The following is a 12,656-nucleotide window of genomic DNA, read 5'->3' as shown; positions in this document are numbered from 1 at the left end:
AAAGGGAGAAAAGGGCTTTTCTTTGAGCTGGCAGGGGTTCGCTCCCCAATAGGCTTAGTTCTATTTCTTCTCCATGCCTCCGCTCCTCTCGTCCCCCTCTTTTCCAGTCCCTGTTGTTAGGAACTGAGAGAGGGTAAAATTGAGGGCTGCATTCAGTCATCAACATCAATCGCCCCACACGCCCTACCCCCTGACCCTGCCCCTTTTGTCACGGCGTTGGCGGAAGCGGCCCGCTGCATCCTGATGCTGGCAAATCGAGCCATGGGAAAAAGAGATTGGGAAAAAGAGATGCAAAAAAGAGAAAGAAGGGGGAGACATCAAAGTGTCCACCACACACACTGGGTTTATTAAAGCAGCTTGTGAATGCCGCCACATGGGAGGGAAGTGGGTCTTAATAGATCTTAGCCAAGGAAAACAATTAATTGGCTTTTTTAATTTGCTTTGATTATGCATTATCTAATTTCTTTAAAATAAAAATGGCAAAGTAGCGCTCGTATCATTCCTGTGACAAGACAGACGTTTTTGTGTACATGTGGATGACTTTGAACACCGGGGTCTTCATTGTGAACCAGCCAGCCGTGTCTCCTCTTCCTGTGAAGTGAAGCTTACAACAGGAGAGCAATGAGGGAAGGGGAAGTGGCAGCAGGGGAGAGGGTGGAAGAAGAGATTAGGATCCCAAATCAGAGGGAACAGAAACTCACTTCTTAGCATAGACACACGTGTGGTTGCACGTATGTTCTTACAAGCTCTGCAGGGGAAAAACGCACACACACACACACACACACACACACACACACACACACACACACACACACACACACACACACACACACACACACACACACACACTGTCATTACTATTGAATTCTAATAAAGATAAAAGTGGTCTTTGAAGAGCAGCACAGAGCCCAGGTGCCCCCTCCCCACACTCCCAACCCCATCCAATCTCCCTCACCCTTCCTCCTGGCTAATCTCCACACAGTTCAGATTTCCAATTCCTCAATCCCCTCACTCTTATCAGATTCAGCTTTGCTAATTGTTCTTCTCTCCCTCTCTTTTCACCTCCGTCTTCTCACCCCTTTCTCCCTCTTTTCCTCTCTCTCTCCCTCTTCATCTATCGACACCCTTCATGTTTGGAAACGGCAGGACTCTGTTTGGAAACAAGATCAAGTCAGTGGCCAAGAAAGCCTTCTCTGGCCTGGAGACCCTGGAACACCTGTGAGTATCCCACAATGCTTGGCTGAGAGAGAGAAAGTGTGTGTGTGTGTGTGTGTTGGGGGGGGGGGGGGTGACCAAATGTAGCTGGCAGAGAGCAGGCTGCTAGCAATTTAATAGCGTCTTTGTAAAAGGAGAAGACAGAGGCTTTTGCGAGCGCCCAGCTGCCTCTCTCTCGTTAGCCTAGCACAATCTCAACTTTGGCCTTTTTTTCCTGCCTCTGCACAGGAACAAAGTTACTGAGCACATGGCAAGCTCCACAGAAGAAATGGAATTCCTATAAGCTCTTTCACAGGCCTTTGTCAAATGAGTGCAGGGAGGGACGGAAAAGTTGGCATGTATCCTCAGACATACAGGCTTTGATTTCCACCTTGGTTAAAAGTCAGACCCTTGCTAATGAAAGCCTGCATGCTTGTGCGTGTGGTTTTAATGTGTACACAGTTGTTGACACGTTTTATGTCCCAACAGGAACTTGGTAGAGAATGCTATCCGTTCTATCCAGCCCGATGCCTTCAGCAAAATGAAGAACCTCAAGGCTCTGTGAGTTTTATTGATGCGTTTACACAAATGCATTTCATTTATGTACACAGCTCCACATACACATGTAAAAACAGCCTCCAGTGGGATTGAAACCCACTCCCTCACTCCTATCAGAAACACACATTCAGTTAGAGTTGCAAAAGACGTGATGTATACCGCATGTACTTACTCCTCTCCCTCTACAGTCTCATTCAGAGCGACAGCTTCCTGTGTGACTGCCAGCTCCACTGGCTGCCCGACTGGTTGGTGACACGTGGTCTGCAGGTCGGTGTCAATGCCACCTGCGCCCACCCGGAGAGTCTTAAGGGCACCAGCATCTTCCAGGCTCCGTCTAACAGCTTTGTGTGTGGTGAGTTATGCTTGTGCTAAATCTGTGTTTTTTTGTGGGCGGGTGTGTTGTGCAAGAGGCACTCAAGGACCAGATGGCCTACACTGACAGCTCGGTGCTGTTCTGTTATTTACATAGTTGCACATATTTGTTTGTGTGGTGTTTTTGTTAACATTTACTTTGTAACTTAGACATGCTAATGGCTCCTTGTGTGTGTTTTCTCTGCCTCTTTCACATCCATTTATGCATAGCAAGCAGACACCTACTGAGAGACATAACATTCGACTGTGATTTATGCTTTCAAATGACTTTGTCCTTTCTTTTTTTCATCCCTCCAATGATTTTTGCCTTTTCTTACTTTCTTTCCACCTTCCTCTTCTGCCTTTTCATTCGCTTTTTCTATCTTCAGACGACCTTCCAAAGCCCCAAATCACCGTACAGCCAGAAACTTCGGTGACGGTCCTTGGTAGCGACGTTCGTCTCACCTGTACGGCTGCGAGCAGCAGCTCCTCCCCCATGACCTTTGCGTGGCGTAAGGACCAGGAGCTGCTTCGCCATGCAGAGACAGAGAACTTTGCCCATGTGCATGATCACCACCAAGGCACAACATCTGGTGTACCGAGCGCAGGTGGCGGTGTGATGGAGTACACCACTATCCTGCACCTGCGGCATGTCACCTTTGCCCATGAGGGCCGTTACCAGTGCATCATCACCAACCACTTTGGTTCCACCTACTCCAGCAAGGCCCGCCTCATTGTCAACGGTAGGTTTTCTACATTCTGGGCTGACATTTCCACCTAGAAGCTCAGTTACTAACTAATTCATTAGCCTCTTTATTAAGATGGATTATGTTATTATCAAAGGGGAGAGTTTGGTCATTTTGGTTGTAAAAAGTATGACTGCAATTCAAATGTGAGGGGAAAAGAGAAGAATATCAAACACTTCCAATGTCTGATTACATCATTTACACCAAATAAAATGCCTGACACTTATCTGAGTTTCAATTGTTCCATTTGACAGTGGAGCGTTTCAGATTAGTGGCCATGCTGAGTTCTTCTCTCTCACTTGAATAAAGTATACTCTCTCTCTTGGCCTCCATCTCTCCCAGGATGGTATTTGGAACAAATTGATTTATTTGCATGTCAGCACTAACAGGGGCCTTCTCTTCTGTGCTCTGTCACTCTGCTTTTCTGCAAGCGGAGAGTATTTATCTTGAATTTGGTTCCCTGCCCAAGTCTGCATTAGACCTCTAGCTGCTTCCTTGCCCTGTGGTGTAATGGAAGAATAATGTTTTGTATTGGTGTTCACGTGAATGTAATAGTTACCTTTAGAAATTGAAGTTGTCGGCTTGTGCCCGCAAGTTCACTTGTTTGAATGCCACAACCAGTTGTGAAAGCGTGGGTAGAATAACTGTGTGTAATGCTCTGTAATCCCGAACAACTGCTGTCAAGGTTCTTAAACCCAAACTTTTCCAGCGGGATTAGCTTGCAGGTGTGAAAGTGTAGAACTGTATCACTAGGAATGAGGTAATGCTTAAAGTTGTAATCTGTAAGATTTTCATCTAGTTAATGCTCTGTTAAATTACTACCAAATAGTGAGTTAAAAGTATTCCAATATCCGTGTCTGTAGCAACATTGCCTCCCTAAATGTAAATACGCCGCTATGTTAGTGACGCTGCTGACAGTGGTTAGTATGCCTGGCGAGCTAGTCATTGCCGGTTATGCTGCGTTCACATGTCATCGGTAATTTGAGAACTTCCAAATTCTGAGTCAGGCTTGTAGTAAGTGCAGAAGTTTAATAGTAATATGCATGTGTGTATGGATTTAAGAGGGTGACATATAGGGGACGGACCGGAAGTAGAGGTGAATGTGTTTCAATAATTTTTACCAAAGAGCAGAAAGAAAAAAGTCAACACACATAGGCCCTCATTTATCAATCTTGCGTGAAAACGGGCGCAGATCTGAGCGCGGAATTGTTCGTATGACAGGACCCACGTGTGATTTATGAAACATTCGTATCTGACCAATCCCAGCGTACGAATGAGCGGGCCTTGATAAATGCGGCGGCTGAATTCAATCATCACTAACACGTTACGCCCTTAAATATTCCTGTTTTGGAGGCCTCGCCCACTGAGGTCAAACATGGAGAGGAAGAACGCTGGTTAGAAAAGAAACTTTTCCGACACAGAGATCGGCATCCTGACTTCCGAGATGGAGCAAAATAAAGATGTGCTTTTTGGCAGTCTTAAGAGTGGAATAAAAGTGGCCCATAAAAACGCTGTATGGAAAAGAATAACGGAGGCCAACCCGAAGCAGCTCTCCACTGTGACCTGTGTGCATGGGTGCGCACTGCCGAACCTGCGCTCTTGCTCTGTAGAGGGGTTATTAGGTATCCCGTCAGAGTATAACCTTTGTCACCATCTGATACCTTGTTTGATTTAAATCAATTTATCGAGGGTAGCCACTAACCGAGGAGATGACTTTGGCTCTGCAGTGCAATTTCCTTTTCATTCATACAACTTCAAGCGATTGTCCCTGCCGGGGTCGCGGGGGTCTGGAGCCAAGCTGTTTCGAAATATAAAATTATTAATTATTTTCTGCCAGATTTTGCTGTGCTGCACCGCAAATACACAGGCTGAAATTTGCGTACACGACCTCACCAGATGTGAGATTTGATCGTAGCTCCCGCTCACGTCCAAATTGATAAATGCCGAAATTTGCCAGGAAATGGTTGTACGCACGTTTTTCTGCGGTACGTTCGTTTGATAAATGAGGGCCATAGTGACTGTAGATTTGACAAGATGGAGGGCTCTAAAAGAACAGGCTCACCTGCAATTACATCTTACCACCAAAGAGTACGCTAAAACAATGTTTCTCTAATCTTACAGAATATGAATTTAAAAAATTGAAAGGACATTCGACTTCCCCTGAATACATAAAGGTTAAAGATGTCGATGCTGTTTTGCACAACTTATACTGATGTAAATGATGTGTCTTCTGTCAACAGTGCTCCCATCTTTCATGAAGACTCCCAGGGACAGCACCATCAGGACGGGCCACACAGCAAGGCTGGAATGCGCCGCAGAGGGCCACCCAGCACCACAAATCGCCTGGCAGAAGGACGGCGGAACAGATTTCCCCGCTGCCCGGGAGCGCCGTATGCATGTCATGCCCGACGACGACGTGTTCTTCATCATGGACGTCAAGCCTGAGGACATGGGCGTGTACAGCTGCACTGCCAAAAACACAGCGGGCACCGTCTCTGCCAATGCCACCCTCACCGTGCTGGGTAAGAGCCTCTGAGTCATTTCCGCCAAAATTCTTCCTTGTAGTTTAGTCAAACAATATATTTTTGACTTGTGTTCAGTGTAACCCAGTGTCGATAATGTTCCCACATCCGCTAAAAAGGCGCACTTGTAAATAGCTCGGCGCTCAGTTGGGAACTGGTCAGTCCAGGGCCACAGAATGAGGGGCTTTATATTTTTCTTTTCTCGGCAGCTGTGGCCTTGCCACAGGTCAATGGCCAGAGGTCACAGTTGGGGTTCAAAGGGGGGATGGCGGGGAAGCAAGGGCGACTCACAGAGGGGTGTTTGTTAGGCATTCCCACCCCCCACCCTTCTCTTCTCTCGGTGGGAGGGACAGTCATGGCTGCTTCACTGCAGGCCTCAGTGCTCCTAGTTTATTGGCTGTTTTACACTGGTAAATCAAACAAAACAGAGCTGCTCTCGTATAACCATCTCAGGACATAGATCATCTTTGTCCTTCTTCTTTGAACTGAGTAAAGCAGGGCCTTGTTGAACAGAGCTTTAAAAAAAAAAAACAGAAAAGGGGTGTGTGTTTCTTTGCTAACACACAATAGTCCCAAGCCTTAACTAAAGAGGCAACAGTTTCTATATATAACATGGTCGGACTGGTAGAGGCGGTATTGCAGTGACACTTTTGCATGTTGTAAGAGACTCGTTAGACTTCACAGAAGTTCAAGCTGAGTGCTAATCCACTCAGCAATGTTAAATATTGAAGCAAGCAACCATGCCTCTGGACTGAATCTGTGATGTTTGGGTTTGAGAGACGGATGGCTGCAGTTGTGGGGCCCGTCTGGAAAAGTGTGGCGGGGGTGAAAAATGGGAGCCACAAGAAGAACTGGAATGGTGGAGTCGGGATGTGTGTGTGTGTGTGGGGGGGGGGGGGGGGGGGGGTGCTGGCTGGCTGGCTGAAGTGGGTTAAGTGAGATCTCTTAATCTGTGTATGTCCCACTGTGTGGGGAAGTGCTCGGTCTGAGAGGAGAGACCTACCTCAACACACACATTGAGTTCAACCTGCTCCTTTCTGCAGAATGCGAAGTTGCCTGGGGAAATGGTGAAAACATTGTTCTGAAGAGGATCCTGTCCCGAGAGAAATCATGTTTGTGTTTGATTAAAATGTATGATCAAGTAGAGTGATGTTAGGATGTGTCAGGATTACACATATGAGTTGAGACGTATAAGTATGATTGTTAGATGAGACTGTCATCATGAGATAAGTGGTCAGTGGTCAGCTATCAAACTCACGCTTTGTGCTCAGCCTGTCCAGCTGACTCACCAGTCTGTAATCGATACTGTGAAGAAGCAGAGCTAAAGCAGTAACCTGAACCTTTGATGCCATATAATGCCAGTGGAATAATAGAAATCACTGACCTCCAAACTTATGCTGAGAAACATCCCTCCTCTCCTCCACAGAAACACCCCACCTGGCACAGGACCTGGAGGACCGCAGCGTGGTGGTTGGGGACACGGTGGCACTACAGTGTAAGGCCCTGGGCAGCCCTCCGCCCCGCATCACCTGGCTGCGCAATGACCAGCCGCTACGCCCCTCCGACAGACACCACTTCACCCCGGGGAACCAGTTGCTGGTCATCGGCTCCGCCTCACTGGAGGACGCCGGGCGCTACACCTGCCTCATGTCCAACACCCTGGGCACGGAGCGCGCTCACAGCCAGTTGGTGGTGACTCAGCGTCGCGGCCCCTGCACACCGCCGGCGGGGCCAAGCACGGTCACTATTGGAATCATAGTAATCGCAGTGGTGACGAGTATTGTGGTGACGTCGCTGGTGTGGGTGTGCATCATCTACCAGACCAGGAAGAAGAGCGAGGAGTGCAGTGTCACCAACACAGGTGATCTATTCTTTCCTGTTATCATGGGTTAAATTATAAAAAGTTGGATTTTAAGTAACTTAAACTTAAGTAAGTAAAGTTTATTTATGAAGCGCTTTTCACAGGCAAAAGTCATAAAAGAAGAAGAAGAATTACTTTATTTTTATCCCACACGGGGAAATTCAATTTTCACTCTTATTATCATACATGTTACACACACAGGCCCGAAATACACACATGCACAACCAGGACCTATACATGCAATTTAGGAGAGATGTTAGAGCGAGGGGGCTGCCAGTGACCAGCGCCCCGAGCAGTTGGGGGTTCGGTGCCTTGCTCAACAGCACCTCGGCAGTGCCCAGGAGATGAACTGGCACCTCTCCAGCCACCAGTCCACGCTCCATACATGGTCCACACAGGGACTTGAACCAGCGACCCTACGGTTCCCAGCCAAGTCACCTATGGACTGAGCTACTGCTGCCCAAAGAGCTTTACAATTGCATAAAACAACATTTGGGCGAACACAGAAAAACGCAATACATCAGGAAAAATACAATTAAGTCCTAGATGTCTAGTTGACATACAGCTCAACTAAATGCCTGTCTAAACACGTCTTTATCTTTATTGAATTATGCAGCCAAGTATACAACAAAAAGCATAACCGTTGGAAAGGCTTTGTCTACTATAAAATGAAAAAGAATAGAGACAAAAAAAAACAAAATCCAACATGAATCCCGTCGGCCCTCCCGACAACCCATGTTAGACACGATCACAAAAAACAACCAAGCAACCGAACAACATATAACATAAGTAGATAGGTAAAAAAAACAACCTAATAAAAATCTTCTTCCAGGCACTAGGAAGTGTCCTCAGCATCATCAGTAGTAACAGTAAGACTATTGCTAATAAGAGCCAGAAGTGGGTCCCAAGTTTTGTGGAATGCTGTCAAAGATCCCCTCTGTAAAAACCTTAATTTCTCTAACCTTAGACATGGTTAGACGTTTGAGGGTTTGAAGTATGTCTGACCAATATTCAGGAAGCTTCAGGCACGTCCAGAACATGTGTGCGTGGTCGGCTAGGGACTGCTTACAACGGTTACAAGCATCACTGTGACTAGGGTATATCTTAGCTAATTTAGCATTGGTGAAATGGGCTCTATGAAGCACCTTCCACTGTAATAGGTCGTGCCTGGCACAAATCGAGGATGACTGGAATAGTTTTAAAATCCCCCTCCACTGGACCTCGGTAATGTCTACCCCCAAATCCTTTTCCCATGCATTTGAAGGTGATACTGTGGGGACTGGGCTTAGAAGAGCAATCTTATTATAAATGACAGATATCAGTCATTTATGTTGTACGTTGAGAGCCAGGAAATGGTCCATCTCAGCTTCAGGGGGGCGGTTCAGAAAATGTGGGAATTGCTTTTTGATAAAATGTGAAGGTACCGGAAAAAATTGGCTATTAGGCAGGCATTATTTGTCCGAAATAAATGCAAAGGATGCAAAAACAACTTTGTCATACAGGTCATTAAGCGTTTTGGGGCCCTTATCTGACCATATGCGGAATGCAGGGTTGGTGCAGGAAGGGAGACACGCATAGTTATTTAAAACTGGGGCAAGGATCAAAGCCCTTTGCAAGCCGTATTGCTTCCTGAACTGGATCCAAATTTTAATAGTATTGGCGACAACCGGATTAGGTGAGACCTTGTGGGCAGTTATGGGGAGCTGTGAGCAAATCGTAGAATCTAAAGAGCAAAATCCAGGGTGGGCAGACGTCTGCAACTCCACCACGTAGCCAATATAAAAGTTTAATAATATTTAGTAAAAAAACAAATTGTTAAGACAAATTGGGAGATGTTGAAAAAGAAACAGAAACTTTGGTAAAATTACCAACTTAATAAGAGTAACCCGGCCTGCAGTGGACAGGGGGAGGCCCGCCCATCTAGTCTGACTTGCATTTATCCAATAGCCGCTAGAAGTTCTTTTGAAAAAGGGTCCCCGCAGGAGCTGGTGATAAACACCCCCAAATATTTAAACCCCTTGTCAGCTGTTTTAAAGGGAAATATGGATTGTGGGAGTGATTTTGCCCAGTTGATGACAAAAAATAACTTGATAACCCCGATAGGTGCCCAAACTGATCCAGAATTGATAAAACTGGGGGGGAAGGAGGATGTGGGGTTTGAAATAAGTAAGAGGAGGTCATCCACATATAAGGAGAGTTTGTGGAGTAGACCGAAATGAGTAATGCCTTCAAACTCATCTGGTTTCAAGGCCAGATGGCTAATGGCTCAATGGCTATGTTGAACAACAAGGGTGAGAGTGGAAAGCCCTGCCGGGTCCCACCTTTGAGGGGGAAATGTGCTGAACGGACACAGTTGCAGAAGGGGGTACATACAGAAGCTTAACCCAAGAAATAAAATTTGAATCAAAGCCAAATTTCTCCCAAATAAAAAATATAGAGCCCCACTTCACCCGTTCGAATGCTTTCTTCGCATCTAGCGCCACTATGACCTCGGTAGTGTACGACCCAGGTGAGAATATGATGTTGAGCAGCATTCTGGTATTGAATGGGTGTCTCCCTAATGTAAAGCCTGTCTGAGCTAGTTAAATTATCGATGACATCACACTTTCGAGGCGGAGATGAGGACCTTAGCAAGTATCTTAAAATCTATGTTTTGAGACCGATCTATAGCTGCCGCATGAAGTAGGATCCCTGTCTTTCTTCAGGAGCAATGAAATAGATAACAACTCCTCCGGAATTTCCAAAAATGAATGCACAAAATCCAAGATGGCTGACTTTTTGTACGGAGAAAAAAATGCAAAAATGCCTTTGTTCTTCGAGATGAGAGCAATGATTCTACCAAATTTCGTGAACATCAAAATAACATATTTCCAACCATGGCTTGCGTTTTCGGGCGCTATGGAGCGCTGACCACACACAAGCCCAATTACTGCAGGACCTTGCCATTTTTCCCCATTCTGAGCTGTGTGCCCCTCAAAATGTGACAAAGTTTGACACATAAAGCTGACTTCCTGTTGTCAGTAGGTGGCGCTATGACTATGACTGAATTGCAGCATGTAGATGTCTTCAGGCCTGGAATGTTGTCCAAAATGTGAAATTTGGGGGAGATTGGAAAAAGTAAAGTTGGGCAAATTAACCGCCACGCACAATTTAGAATCACAAAGGTCTTTAGATGCAACCTCCCAGATTTGAAGTCACTAAGATTAATTCTCTAGGAGGAGTTTGTTAAAGTACAACACGCCCGGCTGGCTTCACTTTGCCAAAAAATGGCACAGTAAATCCAAAATGACTGACTTGTTGATGGACTTAGGGTATGGCTCCAAGAGCCTTTTTTAAAGTCTCCATACACAAACATCTGCCTACCAAATTTCATACATCTACATCAAATTTAAAGGTGGGGGCAGTGACTTTGAAATATTACAGGTATTACGTTTAGACACTAAAGATGCATGTGCTACTTTTTGTGCGCTTAGGAGCACGATAGCACCTCAAAATGCTGAAATTAATTAGGGGGCGCTATAAAGCCATGGTTAGCAATGACCGCCATGCTAATCTCCCCGCCTGCCTCGTCTTCGGCGCGAGCCTTCGCCCCCTGGTCTTTTACAGTCTGTCTGGTCGCATATGTTGACATATATTTGTGGTGTATCTGTCAAACGAGACAAATATTACTATTTGTAGTGACTTTCGGGATCCTGAAACGTGAAATTAACAAAAGTTGCGGGAGCAAGACTCATGTCTACTCCATCTCAGCCCCTTTATCTGATGTTTAAAGAATCCACAGACACTGCAGACCGTAAGGGTGCAGGCAGAGCGTTCCATCATTTAGGTTCTACAGATTCAAAAGCTCGATCATCCCGGGTCTCAAGGCTTGGTGCGTGGAACAGACAGTAAATTCAACATATGATCTGAGAGAGCGAGCTGAGGAATATGGGTTAAGTATCTCAGTCACATATGCAGGAGCCTGATAATGCAATGCTCTGTAAGTAAGAGTGAGAATCTTAAACTGGATCCTGTATGCAACAGGGAGCCAGTGAAGAGATTTGAGTACAGGGGTAATGTGAGACCTTCTGTTTGTCCAAGTAAATAGCCTTGCGGCAGCATTTTAGATTGACTGAAGACGGTCTAAAGCGGACATACTAAATGAGTAGAGGGCCCCAGAAATTAGCCCTATGGGACCACACAGGACAATAGGGTGCAGTTAGATACAAAGTCCCCAATAGTGACAGTAAAACTTCTGTCACTGAGACATAATGAAAAACATTTTTTAGGCAATCCAGGAGGATCTGTCTTAAAAAAAAAAAAGATTAATCAACTAAGTGTTTCAGCTCTGTTGTCACAGTATGCACAACACTGGTTGTAATGTTTTGTGGCCGGCTTTTTAATTTTTCCCAGATGAGACGATAGTTCCTCCAGACGTACCCAGCTACCTTTCCTCCCAGGGCACGCTATCCGAGCGGCAGGATGTTTGTATCCGTGTGGAGGCCGGCTGTGGACCTCAGCCCAACGGACACATTATAGACACAACAGGTACCCGACAGTTCACTTTCTATTTGTGCTCCCCAGCAGTTTCTCCCAATTCCCATGAGCAAAGTTGCTGCGTTGCATAACAAGCACCGCTGTCTGTGAAGGCCTGCTCAGAGTCAGAAATAATCGCAGCAGACACTCTAACTACAGCGTTGACATACAGTTGATGATTTTCTGTTTCCAAATAATTTATTTTCGCTTTCTCTCTCCGCCGGCAGGTTATGACGGCACAGTGGTGTGTACAGATTGTATGGAGAATGGCAGCAGCTACTCCAAAGATTCGGACTACCTGACACACGGATTTGGCCATGGTGGAGGCATGGAGTACCAACAGCACTGTGTCCCCCCACCCTACTCTCACTGTCATCCAGGGGAGCTGCATGACGCAGGGCCACACTCGGCCAAACTCTGCAACGGGACACCCAACGGGATTCGGAGGGATATTCAAGGATCCGCATTTCCAAAAAACCACAACACGTTACAGCTGAACCAACACGATAAGAAAGGTAAGGTGATTAGAGTGCAGTGGGTTTAAATGTCGTTGGAAGGAAAGTTTGTAGCCCTTATGACCTGCTAACAGCTGCTAACAAATCCCACAGACAAACACTCATCCAGTAGGCTTTTAAATGCTGTTTTTCTAGCAACATTATTCATGAGTCCATGAGATTCTATTAGTAATTAAGGAACCCTTGTCAAGACAAATTCCTTTGAACGTGATTGTTGATGGATTGGCTCCTAGCAGAATTTTACAGTGTATCATAGCTGCACGCCCAGACCCCCTCAGGATATCTCTCTGAAAACAACTGTAAACTTCTCACTGCTGCCAAACTCCTGCAGTTGCACGTCTGGGCCTGTTCTGGGATTCAGCCTCTTTAGCGAGGAATAATACCAGTGGAATTG

The 12,656-nt window shown here is 45.9% G+C and overlaps 1 protein-coding gene across 2 annotated transcripts in view; it reads left to right on the top strand.

The window, feature by feature from the left end:
- Positions 1–12,656, top strand: part of lrig1 (leucine-rich repeats and immunoglobulin-like domains 1) — a 43,323-nt gene that overhangs the window by 28,489 nt on the left and 2,178 nt on the right. For both annotated transcript variants that reach the window (XM_083939228.1, XM_083939227.1), the window contains 8 exons: positions 1,147–1,218; positions 1,684–1,755; positions 1,941–2,104; positions 2,493–2,846; positions 5,090–5,371; positions 6,798–7,232; positions 11,625–11,759; positions 11,975–12,262. In XM_083939228.1, coding sequence (XP_083795354.1) covers positions 1,147–1,218; positions 1,684–1,755; positions 1,941–2,104; positions 2,493–2,846; positions 5,090–5,371; positions 6,798–7,232; positions 11,625–11,759; positions 11,975–12,262 — 1,802 coding nt within the window. The remainder of the gene's footprint in view (positions 1–1,146; positions 1,219–1,683; positions 1,756–1,940; positions 2,105–2,492; positions 2,847–5,089; positions 5,372–6,797; positions 7,233–11,624; positions 11,760–11,974; positions 12,263–12,656) is intronic.

Source organism: Echiichthys vipera, assembly GCF_963691815.1.
Source record: "Echiichthys vipera genome assembly, chromosome: X".
Classification (NCBI taxonomy): Eukaryota; Metazoa; Chordata; class Actinopteri; order Perciformes; family Trachinidae; genus Echiichthys; species Echiichthys vipera.
The sequence above is the reverse complement of the archived record's forward strand: the minus strand, read 5'-3'. Positions and strand labels throughout refer to the sequence as shown.